This window comes from Plectropomus leopardus, chromosome 8 (genome assembly GCF_008729295.1).
Source record: "Plectropomus leopardus isolate mb chromosome 8, YSFRI_Pleo_2.0, whole genome shotgun sequence".
NCBI lineage: Eukaryota > Metazoa > Chordata > Actinopteri > Perciformes > Serranidae > Plectropomus > Plectropomus leopardus.
Window position 1 is genome coordinate 14,381,875 of NC_056470.1, and position 26,396 is coordinate 14,408,270.

A 26,396-nucleotide genomic window follows, 5' to 3' on the forward strand; every position below is an offset into this window, starting at 1 on the left:
ATACCCTTAAGAATTTCCTTTTATAGAACCAGTAGAGTCATAAGTGCACTGTGACAGCGTATTTGGTTTACATAGAGCCATTATTTAAGTTACGGGTCAGCGACACTCTGTATCACTACTTGGTCAGCCCATTCACAGTACTTAACAGCTTGATTTAAGTCATAGCCTTAAGTCATTGGATGTTAAGTCAATGTTCAAGGTAAACTTATAAAACATGTTCAGTTCTGATTTATGTTTTATGCCGCTAAAAGAAAGTGGAAGATATTTTTTCAGCTAATGCACGTGGACTGCATGCAGAGAGCTATGTTCTGCTATGTTTTCTTTGATGTGGTTGTATTTTTCAAACATCAAAGAATCTTTTATCATTTGTGATGTATCAATGTGACATGTATGTGACAATCCCTAGAAATATCAATGTGTGAAACGAAGACTTGGAGTAAATAAAAAACAAAGATTTTAAACACAATTTTTAAAAAGAATTGTGCTCAAGTGTTTTTATTTACTCTGCTCCATGCCTCTAGGCCCCCCTCCACTTCAGTACCTAAAAACTGTTTTTCTTTCTGACATCAGTCAGGTTTGTTGGAGACGGCTGAGGAGCTCTCAAGGGGTTGGACACAAAACTCAGCCCCTATTGACAAAGCACTTCAGACAGAACTGAGGTGACTTCTTACACAGTAAATCAGTTTCTTTGGCAGTGGTGGGAATAAAGTCGTGGGCCTCAGGTGTGTACTTTTCCTTGACTTTCCTTCTTATTGTCACTGATAACTTCACTGATGGCCAGTGGAAGGTAAGGACAGCCTTGTGACTCTCCCAAAGCACATGGTGTTGCCAGCTACTTGTTTTTTTATTTGTGAGAAACTTGGAAAAGCTGTGACGCTGACAAATCCTCACACTATATCCACACTATCCCACCCGAGAACCATGCATAGCACAATGAAATAGATGCACTGTTGTAGTACTCAAGATTGGTCTTGAGACTTGTGTCTGATTATATGTCAAGATAACAATTGCAGGGGTATCACTAAACTGCCTGTGCAGAAAATGAGTGTTAAATAAAGACGGTAAAGTTGTCTTTTGATTATTTCATTAAGACATTTTCATGGTACACTTATACATGCATACATATATAAAATATGTATGTACACTGCATTTGTTTTCTGTGGTTGTTTTTGGGGGGGGGGTTGTGGATCTTTCCCATCAATTTGAGAACTGCCTATTTGTACATTCCATGTGACATGCAATGTGGGACTTGCATTGATATGTTCTTAGTCTTGACTTGATCTCAATTCGTCAAAGTCTTGGTCTAGTATCAGTCTTAATAGACTCTGGACTTGGTCAAATCTTGGTCTCAGTTTAGGCGGTCCTGACTAACATTAATTTGTGATCCTTTACTGGCTGACTGCAGTGGTGGACAAGTGTTTTGCCCCTAGATGTATAGAGGGAACTAGATACAGTGTTGGAGGCAAGGCTCTGTTCATTCCAAAGAAAGTTGCTCAGTGGTGTATAAAATCAATAAAGTTCGACTTTGTGGGTATGAAATTCTCCAGATCTTCCGGATCACTGGTCCCATAGAGCAAGCGCACAAGAGACTTAGCCAGTTACTTCCAGTTTATCCCTCCACTAACTTGAATGGGAATAAAATGATGTAATTATTCTACTTCTAGACTTCTGTAGTGTTATCAGACCAAATGCATAATCCAAAAAGTGAAAGTGAGTAATTTTATATGGTGTCGTGACACTAAAAAAATGTATCCACTGATTTGAAAACATTTTTTTCCAAAGTAAGTCTATGGGAAAAAAATTTTGGGGCCTTATGGCATCATGGACCTACAAGTTGTAATTATATGGTCTGACCACATGTCAAATTGCCTTTAAAGTCCATTGCACTTCCTGGCTGCCTTGATTTACCCCTTCAATCTCCGCACCATCAATGTAACAAAAGTAAAGCACAACTAAAAGTCACGCAGAGGCTTGAACAAGTTGAAGAACATTCAGTGTTTTTTCGTGGGGGGTCAATCAATCAACCGACAAACATATAATTCATATCAAGCACAAGCATAAAGAGTTTGTTCTTGGCATACCAAGAGTCATCCAGTAGATCTGACGTGGGGCCACACCTTCTGGAGGCTTACACTCAAGGGTGATTGGCTCTCCCTCCTTAACAACAAGGGGGAAATTCACCTCCTTCGGGAACTTGGGGACACCTAATACAAAAAGACATTTAACAAAAGGTAAATCTTCCAATGAAAACTTGAAAATGGAAATTCACTTATATGGTGACTTTGAAATGTCTTAATCAGCAATGTGACACAATTGATGAGTTTCTCATGTAATAGTTACTTACTAGGAACTTTCAGTTCAATCTCCTCTGTCATGGCAGTTCCCAGATTGTTAGAAGCGTAGCACCTGTATTTACCCTGATACTGGTCATGGCGCTTGTTGTGAAGCACAAGAGTACCGTCTATGATGTGGGGAGGGATAAAATCTTTGCCATCTTTTGTCCATCTGTATCTGTTGAAACAAAATGTACAGCAGGTTTTCATCAATCAAGCATATACTGAGTATTATGTGGCACAGATCAAAGCTATAATGTCTTGTTACAATTCATTTTTAGTCAGTTATTATGAGCGATCATGTTGATGTCACTTACTTTGGTGGTGGGTTGCCCCTGGCTTCACACGTGATAGTAATGGTGTAATCAAAAGGAAGGGCAATGATGGGACCAGATGTGTGGTTTATTATGGTTGGAGGCTGCTCCACTATAATATGAACAGTCATACAAACACAAGTGTTAAATTTTAACATTGGTGATTCGATTTCTGATATAAGATCACACTGCAATCCTTTTTACTGCCCAGTATGAAGCTGAGAAGCCAGTAATAAAGCAAAACTGTGTGCCAACAACACGATAATCTGGAAAATTGTAAAACAGACAAAAGAAATCACAGGTGCCAAATAAAGCAACCACTTAAATAAACAAATAGGATAATTAAGATTTTGTCTTCCAATCAAATGTCAATCAAACCTTGTAAACCAGCTTCATCTTTACTGGAGGTTAAGTACTGATTATGTAAGATTTACCTTAATCAGTGTCATGAGTGTCATTACCTTCCAGAGGGATGTCCAGGCCTGTGGCTCTGGAGGTCAAGGCCAAAAGCAGAACAAGCTGCAGGCTCCCCACCAACCTCATCACCCTCCACTGGTTAATGAAGACCGTATAGATCAGGAGAATGTGTTGATGCAGAACAACTGGCGTCACTTGGGATTTGTAAGGCACAGAGGACCTGGAGGAGTCAGAATGAGATTTTGTTTTAAACTACAATTACCACCTCACAGCTGTATGCCTCCTTACACCAGTCACGTTGCAGTTACAGTTCACATCCATGTCTGTCCAGACTCTTATGTAGCCGTGATGGTTGACAGTGCTTCAAACATGGATGTTGCTGCAAAGAAAGTACAAATTCTAAAACTTGGATCCTTCAAACAAAGATCTATACAATCAGCACAGTTTCAGGTGGACACCCAAGATTATAGTCACCAATTCAGTATCTGACAAAATGTCTTCCTTTCAGTCATGGTGTTGAGTAATGGCCAGAATAGTGTTTTTGCAGAACCATATAATGTCATATTGAACTTTCACCTTTTGTAAATAAAATGTCATCACTCCACCATTTTATCCTACATTTGTGCAAAATTGTGTCATAATTAGTACATGAATTCTTGATTTATGGTCAAAAACATGTTTTGTGAGGTCACAGTGACCTTTGACCACCAAACCCTAATCAGTTAATGCTTGATTCTTGGATGTTTGTGCTAATTCTAAAGAAATTTCTTCGAGGAGTTCTTGAAATACCTGGTTCATGAGAATGCCATGGACAGACAACCCAACACATAATGCCTCCAGCCACGGCTATCACCGGTGCAGAGGCATAAAAATAAAGGTCATAAATCAACTAATTTGACTTGAGGAAACTGACCAAGAATTGCAAAACAAGAGCCACGGGCATCTGCTCTAATCAGACAGAAGCAGCGGTGGATAGGAGGGAGGTTTGTTTTACTCTAAATTGGCTGTGAATAATCAAAGTTAGGTAGCATTGTTGAAAACAGCCCACTTTATAACATGGCTGACTGCCAAGAAAAAGTTAAGAAAACCAGAAGGCAAGCACACAAACACAATATGACAACATAAAACCTGTCAAACCCATTTACTTCACAGAGGGCTTTTTGGTCCAATAATCCAAATTACATACATTTAAGATCCCCTCTGTTACATTTTTTTATATTTTCCTTTCAGATATGCTGTGCCTCAGGGTGAGAAAAATGTTCTTCATGATGTTTTGCAAGTGATTGTAGACTTTCTAAAGGGCATTTATTGAATGGATTTTAAGTCTTAGAACTCAAAGGCAGAATAGTCACAGGGAGTAGTAGAGAGCGATCAACAAAATTATTTCTAATTACATATTTAAAATACTTCATTTTTAGTTCATTAGAATAATCTAGGCAGTTTGTTCAGCAGTTTGCACAATGAATATCTTATATTTTTCATGTATAAAAAAGAGAAACTTAAAGTTCTGCAACAAGTTGTGAGAATTTGTGCTTAATGTATGCAAAATGCCCCACTAAGGACAGAAGCCATTTAGCGATAGTTGTCGCTCATTGTTGCAATGTCATAGCACAACACAGCACAGCACTTGTCTGCAGATTACCCTTTGAACTGTAAAGCCTGGCTGGTGGCATCGCATGGCATGCTTACAGTAAACCCAACTGGCACAAAGCCGCTGTCTGCGACGATCGCTAGATCCAAGATGGCAGACTATAAATTGGTCTAAGCCTGTCAGTATTTCACAGCTTAGTTCTCACAGTGCTGAGACTGTGGCAGAAGCACTGGCAATGCCAAATGGGTTCACCCTCCAGCTAATCCTGCTATCAGGAGAATGAAGGCGGGGAGCTCCGGCAGTCATACAGTACGCTGCTTAACAATGACTGAGTGCTACTCAGGGTTCTTCTAAGGACGCAAAGCTGCATGTGTTGTCCCTGCTTAGTGAGAAAGGTTAATGTGGTAATTGTTATAGACTAGATGCAGAATTAAGCTGCTTGAATTTAGAATCAATTAAACAAATTGAGAGATTGTGGTAGAGTATTATTTGCAATAAGGACTTTTTGAGATTATCTTCTAACAGACAGAATAGTAAACAAAGCTGACGAGATGTTTGTTCCAGTGGAGTAAACATACATTTTCATGTTGTAATAAAGCTGTAAGCCTCTCTCTTTCTCAGGCTATTGCAATTGTATAATTTAATTCACAAACAGAGGCACACATACACTCCCTCACGTGCACGACTGCACACACAAATACAGCTTTGCATTCAAGACCACCTACAGCACTGCTGCACAAGTAAAAACTTAAGTGGCAGTATTGTGATTTAAATCACAGGCAGAAAACCACATCAGCCCAGCAGAGCATACTTGTTAAGGTGGCAGGCCCACAGTCCACCAGTGACATGAGAAGTGGGACCTTTTATCCAGATTTGTGTTGATCCTGGCAACACGACAACAACCAACAGGCAACTTTCATTCATGCACAGCAAATCCACTGCCTAATGCACACCCGAGGAACTTGTGTGTCAGGCAGATTACTAACTTTCATAGACACGTGGTAATCTGTAAACCTTACACTTTAATGACAACTCAAACAAAGCTGACAGACCGTTTAAAAGCCAAAATCTTTAGAGCGTGAAAAATGGGGTGGAGTCCCTATATAAACAGATAACAAAGCATTTGTTTTGGGAGCAGAGGGATCTGTTACCTGAACACATGGCAGATCATAGCCAGAAATCCGCAGGGATTGTGTTTCCTAAACCAATAGTTGGCCAGAGCACTAAGAGTGTGACTACTACATGACTAATCCTTGCCAACACTGTATACAATGACCCCCTCCCTTTCTGTAAACTCGAACTTAGTTCAACCTCCCTCATAAAACTACAGACTATGAATGTGTAGCCGCAAATCAAGACTGAAAAGTTATGCAGAAATTATCTGTACATGCATTTTTCTACTCATATAGATAAGACAGTTAGTACAGGAAGGGACTGATGTTAGCAAACTTTTCATGAAGTTATACTCACTGGTTTTTGAGTCATTCTACATCTTAAGTCCACCTCTAGCAGAGGGCCCAAGGCAGCCGCACTACAAGTCCATAAAAAAAAGTATGGGACAGGACCATCAAGGGATCATTCCAACAACTCTCTCTGAACCAACATCTCTGACATGTCCTTCCTCCTCAACCTCACGTTGTTCCTCCCCCACAGGGGCGGGCACGCCTCCCTGCCCGCCCCTCCACTCAAGCAGCTAAAGGAGCGACAGCAGACTCACTGAAGTGACATATGTCGCCAAAGCCTCTCACTTGGCAAAGAGGCTCTCTAAGCCTGTGACAATGACTAGGACAAAGCCTGCACTGCAGGGCTACTCAGTAAGCATTAAAGAATGGGTGGAGAGGAAGTACAGGCATATCTCCCCTTCTCTTTCTCTCATTATCTCTCTCTTTTTTCCAGGATCCCTCCATTTTGCCTTTCACAAACTATACACGCCCATTTACACCCAGCTCCTTCTCAATGATTTTAATGCAATGTGTCTTAGCTCCATTGAAAAGAAAAGGGAGTCATATTCTCTCAGTGGACCAGAGGCTTTGTGTATTTTCATCTCCTTGCATTGCTCTAGGGTATTGAAAGATGGAGGCACGGGAGAACATGCCTGAAATAGACATAATGTTGTTGATAGCAGGCTACTAGGATCTTTATGATTTTATTTTTTTCCATTTTTTTTCTTATACAGATTTTATCAAGCCAGCACAGTGATACGTAAAAAGATAATTCACTTGAATATATACATTTGTCTTGCAACCATTCAAACAACTTAAATATCCCTTTTATGCGGAGGTGTCTGGATGTTATCCGCAATACAGGTGGCTCAACAGACACAGTTCAGAGTTTAGAGTTTTTTTCCAGATTTGCATTGTATTTAAGAATAATGGGGATTTGATCTATAACATTGTTTTGACTTAATGGAGACATAAATACCATACTATCAGGGTAAGCAATGCACACACAGCCCTGCAGGGTCATCCAACCTGCGAGAAAAGAGAGTTGACATTCACAGCCAAACGAATTAAAGCCCGAAATTAGGAAGTGCAAGCTCTTTACCCTGAGATGAACTATTCTAAAGTGGAGAAGGTTTGGAGGAAAGCTTTGGTGAGCAGCTCTACAGGTAAAATGAGCTTACCTGCATGACTCTGCTGAATAAAAAAAATATGTCTTCCATAAGTCAATTTGATTTTGTGTTTATTTGCAGATAAATAAACTGACATTACCTAGGAGACCATACTTTTTATTCTGCCTTAAATTTATAAATTAGTCACGGATTCCGACTTGCCTGCAATTAACTTAAGTCATTGTCAGTTCAGAACGGCTGGCCATAATTATACAGTCCATTTTAGACAGTGTCATCACTTCAAAATGATCCTTTTCCATGTGTCAGAGAGCATGGCTTCTGTAAATATTGAGAAACAAACCTTCAAGACACAGCTTAACGGACTTGCATGTTCACTCAAGGCTTGGCATGCTATGTAGACATGGGAGCATGTGCACAAAGGATTAATGTAAATCAAAAGACAATAGCTGCACTGTGGTCAAACAGACTCTGGTCTGGTCTAAGTAAATATAGAGGCACCTGGCTGTATGTTGTGGAAACAAAAAGGAAAGGAGACTGAATATACTACAGAACAGATCGATGATAAAGGTTCAGTATGCAGTTCTGGAGAAAGAAAGTTGGTTGGTGAGTCTCATTCGTAGGTTGAAAAATACCAAAGTTTGAGGTTAGTGGTTCAATGCGACTATCAAACCACGGTCATCTGTATTTGGCAACCCAATAATGAGACTCACCAATCAACGATCTTTCTTCAAAATTACATAAATAATCTTGTGTAATATATATTTTACAATATAATACAGAATGTTAAGTCATATATTTCAAGAGCCGAAATAATTTGTCACTTAATCAGTAATTAGTTAATCAACAGAAGACTAATCTGCAGCTTTGCTGATAATCGATTGATCTCATCCTCAACTGCCTTTGGAAACAGAATATTTGGGGGCTTTGGACTGTTGGTCAGACAAAATGGGACATTTAAACACATCTCCTTTTACACTGGAAAACTGTGATGAACTGTTTTTGCTACTTTTGTCACTTTATCAATTAAACAACTAATTAATGAATTGAGAAAATGATGGCTGCAGCTGTATCAATGATGACACTTTCTCTTTTCTCTGTGTGTGTGTGTTTGTGTGAAATAAGACAGCTCAATTTTGTGTGGAATTTAGATTTTGTGAACTTTTGTCCTTAAAAAAGTTTTATGTTTAGCCTTTCATTTTTTTTTTGTTGTGGAAATTATTACAAAAAAAATGCTGAACAAACATAAAATAATGTTTAAACTAGAATACAGTTCACTACATGAACAGGAGCAGACTCACCCACCCAACGGTCAGAGGTCCACTTACTGACATTGTCATACTACCTTGGACAATACCAAATATTTGCAATTAAATGTGTATTAAAATACACATACAAAATACGTGTATTAACATATTTTAGATTCAAAGTATCATTGGTCTAAATATGACTCACAGCTGACTGACACTCACACAAGTGCGTAAACAAATGAGAATGAGCAGGACTATGCCAAATGTTTTCAGGGTCTCTACTCATGACCCATTTCATTGTGCTGGTGAAATTAGCGTGAATGTTAAAACAAACGAGAGACGACATCATTTGTGAATTCCGACTTCACGTCTCCATTGGCATCTCAATCCCCTGTGGTGACTAACTGAATAGGTTGCCCTGCCCCGCGCTTTTGTCACAATGCATTTCCTCCCCAACAGTCCTTGCCTCTGGTGCTTTCTGATAATTACAAGTCTTTTTCTTCTGTCTTTATGCACAGCTACAAATGCATAGCAATTTCAAAATACCTTCCAAACAAACTTGCGAAAAGCTTGACACACTGCATCATGAGATGACTGGGTTAAAATATCTGTAAACATAAGCGTGCATGTAATGAGTATAATTAAAGAGAGGGCAGAAGGTCAGCAGGCACACCTACTGTAAGTATGTACTGTAAATCTATTAAAACGGCAGCCACGGTTGTGACCCATTCATCACTCTCTTACACTGTCTGAAATCACAACAGAAAAGATGTCAGCGAGTGTTAACTGACACAACACCATGTGTAGACACTTAACACAAGCAGACATACGACTGCAGACAAGAAAGACACACATCGTGACAAGCTTTGCTGTCAACGCAAACAATGACAGCAATGATTGAGGAGGTTTCAGACACCCATAAAAATCTGCTGGGACTGACAGAGAGAAAGCCAGCCCTCAGACAAACTCTATACATAAACAAATACTAGAGTGCTTTTCCAAAAAAAACCCCAAAAAACATCTCTCTGCTTTTTTTTTTTTAAAGGAGGCTACACATAGTTCAGGACACTTAAGGTCTTATTCTTGAAATCCAGGATGTAATAGTAAAGAATGTTTAGTTAAGCAAATTTTCTAGCTGCCTCAGGAAAACTTTCATGCATGTGTTCACGCTGCTGAGCTTTTCAGTAAAAACTATTATACTGATCTACTGAAACCCCAAAACCACATGCAAAAGAATCAGGGCTTTGAGAAGCTTGTTTCTGAATATTCTGCACCTGACTGGTTTCTATGTGTATTTCTGGTACATCTGACGTGGTTACCATCTTTGCTACATGTTGCTATGTGAGTGACAGATCTCTGTAGACGCTGAGTGATTACCTTTTGTGAGTCTAATACATCTCTTCATCTACGCTCATTATCTAGGCTTCTTGAAAAATACTCTTTGATTTACAGCTTTTCTGTGGATGATAGAAGTCTCACTTATTGTAATCATATTTGCACATATTAAAACAACAGTTGTACTACACTAATTCCAAAAAGTCTTGTAGTGCTATCTATATCTGAATGATGATATCAAATAAACTGTAAAGTAGCCTCCTAATTTAGGACAGTAATCAATTCTTTCGGTTTTGTCTAGACCAATGAGGAGAGAAAACATTCGCCTTTCAAGTGAAGTGAGGTTTTAAAAATGCAGTATAGCCTAACTGACATACCATGTGGGCTTAACAGCCATAGCTGAATTTCTCTCTAAACAAATCAAGGTCTTAAGCTGGTCAAGGTCATAAATAACAACAAGTAACCTTACCTGGAAGGTCAGTGCATCCTCATAATTACCTAATGGTGCAGTAACGTGTGCCGTGTCTCTGTTTGAGTCCCTCGAGCATTTCAACAAGCTTGTAATCATGTATGCCTGGAATTCACACAAACAACTCCACACACATCCACATTGAGCCTGTGCTTCCTGTATTATGTTAAGCTCTACACTTTTACATGGTATACAAGCAAAACAGGTTTAAGGCCAAAGCGTGTGCAGCTCATATTTCAAAACCTTGAAACACTCAAAAACAAAAACAAAGCATGTCACGTTTACCCTGCTATAACTTTTATTTCACACTCCGTTGGCATATATATGATGTTTTTAACCTAGACACACACTTATACTGATACACTATTTGCTTCTGATTAATCTCTGCATATCACATAGGTTTTGAGGTCATTAAGACATGCTCATTCAGCTTTTTAACGTCAGAACAGTGTTTTTTTCCCCCGACCATTCTTTAAATGTAACCAAATGTTACTTTTACAGAGCACATATGTTGTGTGGAAATTTTTGGAGGTCTGTTGCTCATTTGGTGCCACCAGATTTTTTACGTGGGGTTGTATGAGGTATTTATTCACAGTCAGTCAGTGTATTACACAGTTGATGTCGGTTGGCATGCCTTTAATTTGGAGAAGCAGGTATGGGTAGCACCTTTGTGCTGCTGTGGACAGGGGCAGCAGCAAAAACATAATTTTGCCAGCTAATAAAAATCCATAACAGTTTAGGTGTGTATCTTCTTGAGAACATTTTTCGCTGTTTACCTTGCAGCCCTTTCCAACGTTAACTGAAGCACTCTGTCCTATGCTCTCTTCAAAGCCATCAGACTCCTTTAATTTTACATCGCAGAACACAGGAGTCGCTGGTCTACTGCTGCCTCCATCGGTTAGTCAGTTTGTGCTCTTGTGTGACTTTGGTGTCTTAAAGGGTTAGTTTGGATAATAACACTAATTAACTAACTGATCTAGAAAGTGATAGACCAACAGCTCCCATGTTCTTCGAGGTAAAATTATGGTGTTTGTCAATGGAGTCTGGCAGTTTTGAAGAGTGTATAGATGGATATAATGGCTTCAGTTCAGAAAGGGCTGTCTAATGGCAAGTTAAAGTACTGGAAATATTCCAGATACAATGTACACTTAAACTGATGTTGATTTTTTTTGGGTGGAACTTTTTTTTAAGGTGGCTGAAATACATTTTGCTTCTGCCCCCGTCCACAGCAGTACATTGCTTAGCTTTCGTGGCAGTACACCAGCTTCTTATTAATTAGGACCATCTGACTGACCTCTACTGAATGCTATACACTTACTATGAATAAGTACCTCACACTTCCCTAGCCACTTAAAAAAAAACCCTAACTATCCCTTTAAGTACTTCCTGCGCTGGCACACAGCCCTTTGTCGAATGACATGTGAAGTGTTGCCTCTATAAACAGGAGTCAGCCTGGCACGCAAACAGTCTGCACGCTCTTATAACCTTAAATACCTGATACCAAAACACAGACCTATAAGGTTGGGCATTTCCTGCACAAACCCATTTTCTCTCCTCTACTCCTTTTGCTTTTGTGGAAGAATATTTCCCCCTCACTGAAAATGTGGAGATATGATAATGAATTATTGCAAAAACAGAATTTCCATTAAAACAAGTTACAACAACAACAACAACAAGAATGTTGAGTGACACAAGCTAGGAAACAACATGAATCACTATAGAAACACGTCCCTCACAGAAGTGATGAGTAACAAAGGGCGGCATTCAGGGGCTTAATCAGTTTGCCACAGCAAGCAGCAGAGAGAGAGAGAGACAGTGTGGAGACAAACAGTCAAACTCAGCTTCCTCCTTTCAAACACTGAGGCCACATGAAGACCTCTTCACACCTTCCTTCATGCTGACACATTGTTCATCTCTGTTGCAGAGCGCCAGATAAGGGAGCAGTGCTGTGCTCTATGGCCTGAACTAAGCTAGTAATTAGTTTATGGGATAATCTTGAAGGCCTAAAGTGGCATTTAGTTGGGTTGGTTAAGTCTTTTTTAAGAAGTCCAGAAAAAAGAAGAAATTTTGCATCAAGGCCACTATTTGTATATGTTCAGTCCTTTAGTATTTTGACCTAAGATAAATTTGCAAAAGTTTGTCTTAAAAGAAAAAACATTTTAGAGGATGAAAGTGCTGTGTTTATAAATTTAACTGTTAATAATGACAGGTATAATGGAATAATAACTTACTAATAACCACAATATTTTATTTTACAGTGGCAATGTATTAAAAATCGTCAGTTAGTTTAGGTCTCATAAAAGGTCCCAGTACTTCTTACGTTTTAAATTTTGGTAGTGGGGAGACTATTCTTCTTGCATACACAATAAGGACTATGTCTTTAATTTTCTTTAACAATTATTTTTGTGTCTTTCGTTGCTCATGACAGAGGACCCATGAATACAGTGCTGTCACTGTGTGTGTCTATTTATGAGCAGGATTAGCACCACTGACATAAAACGCTACAAGTGAGAATTCAGTTTTTTGAGACAATACATTCCTCACAGACAACTTGAAATGTGCCGGAACTTGTGTACATAATTATTACCAGCTGAGACAATGTCGCAACGGCTGCTATTGTCACCTTGTAAGCTCATGTGTGCTTGTGTATGTCATCATGGCAAAACGTGGTCCACGAGACTCCTATTGTAGCAGGAAGTACCACAGAAATAATTTTGAGAATTTTCCCAGGTGTTTATGTCTGTCTGCCTGTCTGTCTATTTGTGGACAAATTTTGTCACTGTGATACTGTAATTGTGCAAGATGCAGTCCAAAACTTCACAAGTATGTAGTTCAGATCAACATGAAGGCTGGTGTACTACTGGGGTGCCCAGAAGCTCACCTGGTAGAGCGGGCAACCCATGTACAAAGGCTGTGTCCTTGCCACAGCTGCCACAGATTCAGTTTCAAAATTGGCCCAAAAGCCAATACACAATCTTAAAAAAAAAAAAAAAAAAAAAAAAAAAAAAGAGTAGTAAGAATGGCCGTATCAAAGTAATCATTTCTGGTCTCTAGTTTTTATACTTTATTCATTTAACTTTTTGTTTAATGGATAAAGTGGGATGTGATGGTTCTGCTTTTCTTATGAAGCTCCATTTGTGTCTGAGTATATAAGGAAATTTGTATGCATTTATTAATCAAATAACTGCTCTCCAGCTATTGGTTTAGCTATAGCAAAATATAACAATTAACTCAGGTTTGGCAAATGGATGAGCTGACCATCCTGATTTAAAAGCCCCAACTCCCCACCCCATCCATCCGTCTGTCCATCCACACCAACATGAGCTGCATGTTGCCGGTGGTGATAATGGCATGTCTAAAAAGTAACAATTTGGATTAATCTAGATTAGCTGCAGGCTACCAGATGGGCAAAATAGTATATTTTTTAGCAACCAAGTTTGTCACGGCCATCGTAAAGATTTGCCATCATCACAATCATTGATCAGAATCTGCTCACATCTCCTGGGCTGACTGCCAATTCTCTTTTTCTTTAATTCACTGGTGCATAAATATGATGGGTCATGGCAGATGGATCAAAAAGTGACAAAGCAGTGTACCAAGTAAGTTATTAGTAACTTTCAGAAACACCATGGTAATAATTCTCCTGTCCTCCCCCCTTTCTGTCACTCACCGTCTAAAACACACACATCCCCCCCGAAAACAAAAAATCCACCATGCATCACAATCTTTCATTGTGCCAATAAGCTAGACATCACCCAACCCTACAATCAACAGTACGTCCACCCATTACAAATTCTTTTGTCCATATGTAATGGCAGTACATTTTCTGTTTCCAGTTGAGACAAATGACTGTGAATACACTTGTTGACACATTTAACTCCTCTCATCTCACTACTCTTCTCATTGGTGAACTGACAATAACAGCCACCCATGAAGCTTCAGAGACTTCCATGTACATAGTGACAAGTTGTGATAAATGCCATTTCATGTTGTTTAGAAATAACAGCTGTTGTTCGATCCTGGGGATTAGCCGTCATCTCCAAAGGGCTCAAACACAGAAAGTAGTGAAGCCTCACCTCAGGGCGAGACCTGTCTGGTCTTGTAGCAAGCACACACCATTGTTAACACTCTCACTCTCCCACATGTCCGCTCCCACCCTTCCCGTTTAACACCAAACATACAGTTTGTGAGCGTCATTACTCAAGCTTTAGGCAGACTAAAAGACAAGAAAAAAAGGAAGGAGTGATTTTCCTGTCACTTTGAAAAAAAACACATTCAGGTCTTTCTTCAAAGGGCTCGCACCTGCGGCTTAGTTTCTTCTCAAACAAGACAGAAAAGGATGAGCTGTAATATTTCTACCTTAACATCTGTTTGTCTGGATGAAGAGAGTCTGAGCCAAGACATCAATCCCATAAGTGTGTGGGACATTAAGAAGTATTATGCATAATCTGTGCAGATTAAAAAATATGATTTCTGGCATATGGGGCAATAATGATACACAGTCAAATGCATGATAGCTTTCTAGAAAATACAAATAAAAACTCAAATATTTCTGAAGCGGCAGCAGTTAATTGATGAAGTTCTCTAAATTAGCTACATGCCTGTGGGAGAAAAAAAATCAGCAGAGGCAATTTATCTGGCATGGTAGCTGCTGCATTTACAGAATCATCACACTTGTGAGAAACTCATCTGAAATAAATTACTTATCCGCTTACTCATGATGCGCTGGCAATCACTGAGTTATGAAGCATCTGCTGCAACATGTCAAGAGACACTGAGTCACTTTACCCAAGTGCACACTTTAAGCTATTCCTTAAACATCATCACATGTGAAGCAAGCGCCGACAAGGTCTCACAACACATAATCAATCTGACAAGAACAACCTTTTATTTAAATTGAAATGTTTTGAAGAGAATAGAGCTCTGATACTTCATTTATGAGTCGTGTCATTTCAATCAGTGAGAAAAGTCAACTAAACACAATCAGGGTCATTCTAATATAAGGGTGACTGATGGTGGATAAAATATGCTACAATTGCAGCACTAAAGGCAGATGAGGCTTTTTATGTGGAAATTAACTCCAATTTCAGCCTGTTTTAACCCAGTTTGCCCTTAATCTGGTACGTCATTGGTATGGCGCAGAGCCAATGGCGCTTGAGAAGACTCATCAACTCAGTAGGGCTAAATTACTCTTGAGACAGGAAACAGAGGAGCTGTACCTTGCATCACCCTGTGTGAGTGATCACTGCTCACTGCCTCACTGCTGTCTTACACAGGCCCATGACAGGGGTACCCCTGTGAAAGTGTCAGGGCCTTGCTTCATTTGCATTTTTGGAACACCATGAATGAAAGTGTTTGTTCTGGTCTGCGCGCCCAATTGAAAGGGTCCATTAAAGAGTGTTTTAGGGGTTCCACTGTGTTGGGTCGGAAGTTTGGGAGCTGGTGTACGGAGGAAAGTGCCAGAGCAAAGTAAAAAAAATTGTTCTGAAGGACATGGTGGCCCGTATCAATCTGTATGCAGATGAGACACTGCTTGATGTCTTTCTGCATGTGAACAGGTGGGCCACATAACAAGTGGCAACATCAGTCAGGTTTGTAAATCAGCACTGAACTTGTTGGCAGGTTGTGATTGAGCCCACAGTGGCTGTTCTCACATTCAGAGCCAAGTAACAACTGAAGCCTGTTTACTGTAAGTCAGAGATTGCAACATCCCCCCTGGCAATTCTGCTGGCTATCAATTATCAAATACCTCACTTTCTCACACCATGGTGCTGCTAGGAGTAAGGAAGACATTAGGAAGACACCTGCAGTGCACAGCCCTTACTGCTACTAATGAATGTGTTCTGTTTTTTTCCTGAACATTCAACATGCAGCTGTTGGTTAAAAAATAATACTGGAAATATATAGAAATTTGAAAAAAACAAAAAAAACAAAACATGCTCATATACAGAGTGTGGGTGAGGTGTGTATGGTACAGGCACAAGTCTCATTTCCCAGATCAACAACATTGACCATTAGCCATTGATGCTTTATTTTAATGATTAATGGCTGTTTATTATCTGAATCTTAAAGTTAGGGTAGACAGAAATCTGGAAAAAGCAGACTTTTTTGTTTATTGTCAGACTCTTTTAGTCCATCTACCTTTTTTGGGTTGCTTTGCATATAGGCAGTTATTGTCAGTAACTATCACTGCAGGATTCTTCATCACTGAATCAGGCTGACCTCGAAGGAACGTGCACACGCATCTGTATTAGTACAACAGCCAATAGGAATACCCCGTCTCTGAAATGACCTGTGGTTGGCCAAAGTCTCCCATTGCAGGCTAGATTTTCTTTAGATTGAAAACAGAGCCAAGAGGGGGTGCAAAAGTCTAGATCTCTCCCAGACCACTTAAATTATAATATGCTCAAAGTTTATTATGAGTAAAGTGGAGAAGAAAAACATCCAAATCTATTGGGGCATTTCCTTACAAGTTACCTTGTAGCTAACATTTCACCAGTAAGAATTAACAAATACTTCAGAAGGAAACAGGAGGACTCTTGCTATGACTGTGCCTACCTATGGTTTAACATACTTTTAACGCAGATTAATGACAGTGGTTTAACTGTATTACCAGAATTTTGTTCAGCATTCTGGTATAAAATTTCAGCACACCCCTATAAACCAATCAGAAAGTATTTATGTATCTCTTTAAAGTGTTTTCAGGAGCCAGGGTATTATCATAGTCAGCAGTCCTTCATTTTTAATGTAACAAAAATAAATAATACTGCACTGCGATGTGCAGATTTATACCAGGGGAAAGTCAGAAATTCAAGTCAAAACAAATGTTTCAAGCTGCCTCACCTTTTTCTATTCAAAAGAGCATATCTGACAAGCAGGGGGATGCATGCTGATTTGCCTGAACCTTTACATGGCCTGATGACAATGCAGATGCATATGAACACCTGCTCTAAAGGTAGAACTGCAAACAAGAGTCTTGTGTAAGATTAGTGTGAGTGAGGTTGTGACCTGGTGAATGGTGCAGGGAGCGAGAGAGAGATTATAACAGACAGAAAGCGAGATGGGGGAGCAGAAAGTTTTGGGGGGTGATATCTACAGCGCAGGAGAGAGAAATCCATGGGAATTCAGCTCATTTGCATATGAATCAAATTCCAGCAGCAGGAAAAGACAGACACTCAGTTCAGAGCTCGTTGTTAGGAATGCCAGCGGTGGATGAGCAAAATCATTGGGCTGAGAGCAAGGGTCAAAGTTAATCCTCCCATGGTGTGGTATAAAAGTAGAACTAAGGATTTCAGAGGCCTGGGGGATAAAACAACATACCATGACACACTAAATTCAAACATGCTTGTCCAATCTGTACAACGTACCCAGTGGTGTTAGCACCGATGAATGTATATGAAGATGGACAACACGTCTTCATTCTCTTCCCACAAAAATGAAGCCAAAATATCCCAGATACAGTCGCTGTCATCTTGCACTGATGAGGTCATTTGAAGCCTGAGTCTGCACATTAGTTATCCCCACAGTATCAAGTTTCGAGGCATACACCCGTCCGACAGTTGCGAGCAGCACCACTGATCATGAGCACACTGATCGGCACATAGTTATCAATCATGTCACTAAATCCCCTTTTTTGTAGCATCAAATAACTAATTAACGTATCAGAAAAATTACCACTTGAACATATGTCAGTGTGATAAGAACTACCTTAAATGTCAGAAAACAATTTGGAAAAATAAGCGTACTTTGATCTTTTAGCTTGTCCCATTTGCTAACATGGAGGGGCTGGGGTTTATGACCTGTACAGCAGACAGCCACCAGGGGTCGATCAAGTTGTTTTGCTTCACTTTTGGGGAACTGCTCATTTGTCTTTATATACAATCAATGGTTTGCTTAAGGTTAGAAAAAGACCGTTTACACATTTCTACTCATGTTATTGTTGCATGAGGGTTGAAAACGCAATCGTATTTACACTTTTCCTCAATGTGGTCACATTGTTCCCTGACCACCTCTGAGGATAATTTGGCCAATCACATCAAAATCCATCCTACATTGATGTGGTCAAGCACTATCCGATTACAGAAAATGTATTTTAATGCAAGGTGTAAACGGGGTCTTTGTCATTCATTCTAATAAACTAAATGTTTATTTTTTCCTGACTGTTGGTAAAAAAAAAAAAACAGTTCATTTGTGACATTTGAGAAACAGTTCACTATTTTCTGGTGTTTTATAGCTAAAACAATTAATCCAATTAATTATTTCAGTACAAATATAAATACTCTGATACTTAAAGCACATTTTGTGGATGTCCAGTTTTACTCAGATAAAATTAAGAATGCAGGACTTTTACTTGTAATTCACTATTTTTGTCATTATACTACTTTCAATTAGGTAAAGGATGAATACTGTTAACTTTATACAAAACTGAGAATCAAGGAAAACACTGGGAATGCTGCAATGGATGAACTAAAACAGAGGTGTTTTGAGCCTTCAATGACTTGTTTAGGCTCATGTAGATCATCCGCAGGAGAACATGTATGAACATGAAAACCATGCGTCATAGCCAAATTCTTTACTCCTGTCAAACATAAAGAACCTCTTATTATGTTTCCTCACACATGCTCGCTGTACAGCGAGATTTAATGTTGATTGTGAGACATGTCTTGATTTTGAACAAGACTATCTAAAGTTGCCCTCCTCGCCACAGGTTCTGGTACCAAAACAAAACAAAGTTTGTGATGATCCACTGAAAAATCTGCAGGTGGTGACCACAGGCAGAGGAGGATGTTTACTTCATAGTCTGGCAACTGGAACATGCTGTCACTGTCAACAAGATGATGTGCTGTATGTCACAATTTATTTCTGTATTTCTATCTCAAAGTGAGCGTTTGTCTTGAAAGAGGGGTCTCAACAGTGAGGGCACTGTTCAAAAGCAGGACTCCATATTAATGCCATGAAGAGCATTTCGAGTGCCAGCAAACCATGTTCCTCCCTTGCTAGGAGGAATGCAGCCTATTGTCAATTGAACTTGCACAAAAACTCCTGAAAGTGCAGCATGGGGGGTAGAGGGAGGCTACATGACCGCCCTCGAAGCCGGATCATCCCACTCCTCTTGTGCTTGCTGGAGAAACTTCAGTTACTCCATTTCAGACAGGGTGCAAAGTTATTTGTGCCCCCTGTGTGAGGCGTTGATTTCACCAAACAGTTGTTGGCTGGAGTGGTCACGACCTTTGCTCTGGGTTGTTAGGAGGTGCCAGAGTTGAGAGGCAGAAAGCCAGACACCATGGTAACAAGACTGCTGGCATCTACGCTGGAAAGATTGACTAGGAATTTTAAAGACATTTCATACAAGCTTAATCCCTTGATGGGTGAAAGTTTTGATGCCAACAAATCTGTCAACAAATGTGAAAAGGCAGACATGCTGAAGACACAATTAGTTTCTGACAGTGACCCCTCTAATTTAAACTGATGTGTTGACGGTGGCAAGTTCCTGTGTCAGTGACTCCTGTAAATATTTCACAAGCATTCCAAATGGGGACTGGCCGTCCTCGGAGTACAGCAATAAATTCCTGCACCAAATACACACATCGGTGCACAACCCATTTAGTTTCTCTTTCACGGTCATCTTCTGACCAACCAAGCATCATTAAATTATCAAGCGAGAAGTGGGGAAGAGATTTCTGTGTTTCCTTTTATGGCACAGAAGCAGGGAGTTACTACACAAACTAATACTCACAGCAGGAAAGAACATGGGAACGACACAGCAGAACCACCTGCCAGTCTTTATCAAACATAAAAATTCTCCTTCAGATTCTTTTTATCTATATTTTTTTGTTTTGGCATGCTGGTTGATGAAGGAAGGCACTGCCATACTTAAGACTGGACCAAAAACAAAAAGACATACTTAAGCCAATTTTAGTTTCAACAAGAATCTGACATGCAAGGACTAATTATGACATTATGTTACTGACAGCTGCTATCTTCTCAAGTGCACAGGCTGCTAAATTTATTCATGTATGCAGTATTCTCAGATTATCTTCTTAAACAGTACTTAAACAGTTAATCCACATGAAGGCTTTCTCCGAGGCTACTGATATGCAAAATATGTGATTATTGTGCTTCTCTGGAAAAAGCAAACACAATCACATTTCTTTTGAGAATTCATTTTTTTGCTTAAGGAATAAATGATATTTTACAACCTTTGCCATATAAAGCACTCTTTTGCATTTGGTTTTTCAAATGGGAACATTGTAGCATCTCAAGAATATGTTCATTTACACATAGTTGTTTTTCCTACTGTAATTAGAGAGCTTTGCACACATGGAATAATTTTGGATCATATACTGTAGCTGTTTAACCCTTTGGACTCTACAACAGATATGGCCTGCTTATTTTGGTCTGCTTATTTTGATGGCATTTCTTCAGATTTCAAACACTACATAGCCCTACAATCTGCCTTACCTAAGCTAAAAGCTCATGTAAGTCAATACATCATAATCACTGATAAAAGCATTGAAATTGTGTCATCAAAAAAATACAAAAATCAGCCATGTTATTTCTTAGGATTTTACGAAATAAAAACACTAAACACTGATTTTTAAATGAAGTAATATAAAGGAAATATTTCTTAACAATCCATAAGTTATTTGAACTATGTACATGATTTAGTTCTTAAGATATGCTCAAATTTTATGAGTTTTTTTTTATCGATTTATACGCAAACAACAATCTCCCGCAGCTGTCCAATGGATGTTTGTTTTTAAAGGCTTTGACGATTTTTATATTTTGCAAGAATTAGAACCCTTTAATTGCCTTATATTAAGTGATTGTGTTTGGCTTCCCTCCTATACCTTCTAATTAAGGGAATACCCGACTGCGTCTGCCTCGTCAATAAAGTTCCAACACAGCGATCGATTCCTCAAAGCTCTCAGAATTTGATAACAAATGCGCACATTAAACCCAATGAATTCCCTCTGGAAGTAATTTGCAATCTAGACGTTTTCTTCTACAGCTAAATTAAATCATTAGCCCACAGTCTTACATGTAGTGGCTGCATGTTGTCTGCATGTTGTTGTTGACTATATAATTGACTGTCCTGGAGTTTTACTCTTCACAGCGCGTCACTGATTAAGTGGCTGAGAAACTCACCCCCCGCCTGGTAAGGCTCTTACACTGCACTAGCTGCGTCTGATGGATAACAATGAGCTGCTCAGTTGCTGACAGCAGCCAAATATACTCTGCTCTGTCACGACATATTTGGCTGCATTTCAAACGCATTCAGGGCATTAAACAATAACAGGATGTTGCATAAACAACATACAATATTTCATAATCATACAGTATTCATATAATATTTATTCTACAAAATATCAAGCTCTGGAAGTGTTTGTTTACGACATCTTCAAAGTCAGGGTTTTACCTAGAACTGCAATACTGAGTCAATACAGTAAAACTCCTCTGACAGGCTCTAATTATGCAATTAAAGAGGTTGCTGAAAGGCTATTATCTCTTCTATGTCTCTTGAAGCCAAAAAAGAGAGGTGGAGACAGCATGCCTGGCATGTGGCAACACATGCTGGACATACTTGTCCCAGGGTGACTGTGTGTACAACCTCTACAAAACCAGTAGGAACTGATACACTGAATACACTCTTTACATTTATGTTCTCTCATTGTTGCCACTGGGGAGCTATTTGCCTACGAAAGTTTTGATTTCCGTTTCACGGTGTCAAAGCATTATGACATTTCCAGCATGAATCCCCTGTCAGTTTGCATTCAATTGCTTGCTTCGATAGAAGTGCACTCAGACAAACCACTCACCATCTGACATTTAGAATTTATCATCCTTTCTCTGCCTCTAATAAACCAGAAAATGCCGGTGAGCCATGGATTTGGGAGGTTCAATTTATATTTGTAGAGTACGCTTTAGTCAAAACAACCTGCATGATACAGTGTTTCTTAGAGAGAAAGAAAAAAATATATTTAAGTCTTCACCCTGAAGAAAGCAGACCCAGAAATGTCAGTGTGTTTAAATAGTTGGCTGGATCCAAATAGAGCATGCAATGATCAAAAGAAAATAATTAGCAGCTATTTGGTTAATCTACATTTTTAAAGCTGAAGTGGCAACATTTGCTGGTTCCAGTTTCTCAAATATGAAGACTTGATGCTTTTCTGTGTCATAACTGAAAATATATCTTTGGCTTTTAAGTAGTTGAACATTTGAAGACATTACTTTATACACAGGTAAACAGTGATGGATATTTTTCATTGTTTTGTGGCCGACAAGTGCAAATGTGCCACTACAGCCCTAAGCATTTCCATTAGGAGAAACGTGCTGCAAATGTGAAACAATGCCAATCAAATAACAATTACAAGACGTCACAACAAATATGATCGAAACATGCAGTGAATTTTTAAAACGTGTTGCAGAAAGCCAAAGCAAATACATGAAGAGCAAACATGCTGCAAATGCAGAGATTATGTAAAATCAATAACACACAATCTGTGAAAACAAATGAGAAAGAAAAACACTGCATATCCCTTCAACACAACAAAGGTTCTCCAGACCTCTAAAGGAGCACTCAGTGGAACAGCTTGAATCAAAGATGTTGCCTATTTGTTTTCTATCACTCAACTTGTCGATTAATCAACTAAGTGTTGCATCACTTGTGCTTACCCTATTTATTGATATAGCTGAAAATAAAAATTCTGCAACCGTACTTTAGGCCTGTTATCATTTGTATTGTACATTCTGTGGTTTAGAGTTAATCTCTCTCTCCATGATCAACGGACTGACAGAGCCATCTCCACTGAGCCAGTTTTTTAAGACCACATGACCCTGTATATGTGAGGGGGAAAGAATCCGAGTGAGACCACACCACGCCTGAGTGATCACATAACTGGATGTTTATCAAACTTTAAATTAAAAGCTGACCCGTTTCTCATGTAACAGCTTGTTGTACTGTACAACAGATTTATTGAAAGCTTGGCCCGAACCTCACCACAGGGAGTGAGGATCCCAGGATTCCCCAATTACCACATTTCAGTCAAGTTGGGTCACACAAAGAGAGAGAGACTCGACCCATTTCACTATGACAAAGCTACAGAGGCTTGAATGGGCCGCCTTCACAGGGCTGAGCGTCGCCAAAGCACTGGGCAACTCACAGCTTCTCTTCACTTTCTGAGTGGCCAGACAGAGGAGCAGACACATAGAGAGATGTGATCTCACTATGAACCATCTGCATTCATGAAAGGCAGCCTGACTTCTGAGAGAGGTAAGCAAGTGGGTTTAACATGACTGTTAAGCAAAATCCCTCACATTTATGTAAATCTATGTATTTATGTAAACCATCAAAACTCAAAAACACTTCTATGAAATGTCTATTTAACACTCTTATTAAACCTGCTGTAGGAAGTGTAGTGATAAATGTTGCCCAGCAGGAGGGATAGGAATAAGACCATGCCAATTGTAATCAACACAGCCTACAAGAGTGAAAAGTGGCACAAACTCTGCATGCACCTCACTTTCATACACCTCTTCACAAACCATGAGTCACAAAATCCAGTAATGGAAAAGTTAAAAAAAATCACTTTGAAGTTCATTCTGGCTGAGAAGCAGCAGGAATAGCTACAATATGGTGGTTACAGGAAAAAAATCACATGAAAGAGATCACAGATTATTAAGATATGACATTAATTTATAATTTCGAGTTTTTCCAATACTGATGCCCGTGACCGAAATGCCTTCGATAATGCCTAATAGGCTATGCAGGATCAGTTGTCGTTTGTTTGTTTTTTTAAACCACTCACAGTAAGATTTTACTCACTGGCTCCAGTGACCTGCATAGGCACGGAGCCATTTTGGTTGTTTTGTCTGAGGTCCTCTGAGATCAGACAGCTTACAGGTGAAGTCTTTACCCGAGAACTGCTCCTGATTTACGCTGATTAACAAGATCTTGCAGGATGATGGTGTGATGAGTGTGGTGGCTTTTACCAGTTCTGACTTTATGCTAGCATCCTAGTTTACCTTTATGTGCCTCTACGTCTGTCACAAACTTGACGGGACATTAAGCTAATTTTGCATCTTACCCAGGAGAGGAGCAGCTGCGGTGTTGACAAGTCTTCCACCTCGAGGTTTCCTCTTCAGGAGAAGCTCATAGTGTCCAAAACTTAAAAGTTTTGACAACTTTTAGTCCGCGAAATGTCAAATATCACAACTCGTCCAGGAGGAAGACATTGCAACAAGCTAGGTACGTACTTTTTAACCTCAGACGCCCGCCGTGTGAAACTGTTTGACTGACGGCCAAAAGTGCGCAGTCAACAACTGCAACTATGACTCAAGTTTTCACAAGGTCCTTTCTCTATTTTAGAAGCGACAGAGGTCAAAGGACACGCGGGGACTCTGAAGACGGTGCGCGTGGAATGGCTGCTGTCATGTACTATAACCGGCTGGCACCCAGAGGCTTTGACTCAAATATGTGAGTATACAAAACACGGGGAAATATTTCATTGCGCGTGTGTGCGCGCGCGCCTGCTGAGTGTCAATCAAGGGGAAGGCGCGAGAGCGGCGTCACCCCAATACCCCAACCCAAACCCCTGAATTAAGACAGTACCTGGGTACAGTTTCACTTCTGACATTCAGCAAAGTTTATCCTCTTTATTAACCCTCTATGGTACGCACTATGATCCCAGTTGGTAAAAAAATGTTTGGGGTGTTTTTTTGTCTTAAAATAGACCAAGTAAACATAATGAAGAGACATTTTCAAAAAATATTATTTTTTTAGTAGTTTTTAGGGTTCGTTGCCATATGGCAACACCGTACCATAATGGAAAGTAATGAAAACATGAGAGTTTTGTTTAAAATTGTATGTAACATTTATTTTAAAACTCATGTTATAGTATAAACAATCCCCAGTAACCTGAACAGGCGTCAAGTAAAGTGTTACCCATTTTACACTCTCTTACTGGTAATACCTGTCACTTCACTTTCATCCTCACTGTCCTCCCTCTCCTCACTGTCTCCATTGCCCTCACTGTCTCTGTCCTCACTGTCCCCACTGTCCTCGTTCTCTGGTTCATAATCTTCATCCGTCTCACTGTCTTCATCACTCTCACTCTGTGTTTCCAGCAGCTCATTTTCCTTGTCACTGAATTCTTTGTCATCTTCACTATCATCTACTGGGAGGGCTAGTTCAGCCTTTTTCCGCGATGTACCATAAAAAAAATTTGCATTCATTCTGTAAATGGAAGAAAGATGTGTCAAATATCATCATATGCAATGTGGAAAGGACTCACAAAGTGCATTATTATAGTTTATAGACTATAGAAGATCAGTGTACACCAATGCAATTGCAAAGTAGGCCTATATACAAAATGTTATCAACATGCCAGGCTAGCAATTCATAATGGTACAGTGTTGCCATATGGCAACGTACACATTTTTAACATTTTCTATTATTTATTGATCGACTACAGTGCAAGAAACTACGTGATAATGAACTTAACTAACCTATTGTTGAGTGTATATTTTTTTTCCCGTTGAAAAACTTCAAAAAACCACTTTTTTTGTTGAATTTTTAGGCGTCAAATGGTGAGGCTCCTCCCGTCGATGATGTCTGCAGAAAAGGGTTTCAAAATGGCCTATAGAAAGTAATGTGACAAATTTAAACACTGCTATTGGTTTACTTAGGACCCCACCTCTTTTTTAATGCATTGCATCATAACTTGGAATGTATTATCTGTGTGTAGAAGGCTTAAAATGGGGTTGTTGCCATGTGGCAACGCTGTACCATAGAGGAGTCAGTTACATTCGATATTGGGGATTTCAAAGGTCAATCATTGCTCATTCATGCACATCATTGCCTTTTTTGTACATCTAAAGACAATGAATGTCTTCTGAGCGGACTTTCCTCTCACATCCTCTACTGTATTTGCCTGCCCAAATGTAAAGGTGACACAGCTAAAGTACAATAACATAGAATTTCAGTGGACAGATACTGCTGTCCAATGTGACATCTCTCATGCACACTTAGAAAGAGTTGGTGAAAACACATGAAACTGTGCCAGTGTTGGCATGGAACGACACACCCATCATGAGTTCACTTCATGCTCCAGCTGCAA

The 26,396-nt window shown here is 39.5% G+C and overlaps 1 protein-coding gene and 1 long non-coding RNA gene across 9 annotated transcripts in view; one reads left to right on the top strand and one right to left on the bottom strand.

The window, feature by feature from the left end:
• The window catches only part of LOC121947483 (neural cell adhesion molecule L1-like protein), a 72,743-nt gene extending 48,289 nt beyond the window's left edge, over positions 1-24,454 (bottom strand). For 5 of the 8 annotated variants that reach the window (XM_042492563.1, XM_042492562.1, XM_042492557.1 and 2 more), the window contains exons 1-6: positions 6,126-6,247; positions 3,373-3,443; positions 3,109-3,284; positions 2,651-2,759; positions 2,345-2,511; positions 2,082-2,204 (exon numbers count right to left, since the gene is read on the bottom strand). In XM_042492563.1, the coding sequence (XP_042348497.1) occupies positions 2,082-2,204; positions 2,345-2,511; positions 2,651-2,759; positions 3,109-3,284; positions 3,373-3,443; positions 6,126-6,140 (661 nt within the window). In that variant the 5' untranslated portion in view covers positions 6,141-6,247. Of the gene's footprint in view, positions 1-2,081; positions 2,205-2,344; positions 2,512-2,650; positions 2,760-3,108; positions 3,285-3,372; positions 3,444-6,125; positions 6,248-10,278; positions 10,342-24,365 lie in introns of those variants that run through there. The other 3 variants (XM_042492560.1, XM_042492561.1, XM_042492559.1) reach the window with 3 other exon arrangements.
• Positions 24,122-25,958, top strand: LOC121947486. Its single transcript, XR_006106080.1, has 4 exons — positions 24,122-24,181; positions 24,370-24,526; positions 24,647-24,754; positions 25,857-25,958. It is a non-coding gene; the product is annotated as an uncharacterized LOC121947486 (long non-coding RNA).
• The last annotated feature ends 438 nt before the right edge of the window (positions 25,959-26,396 follow it).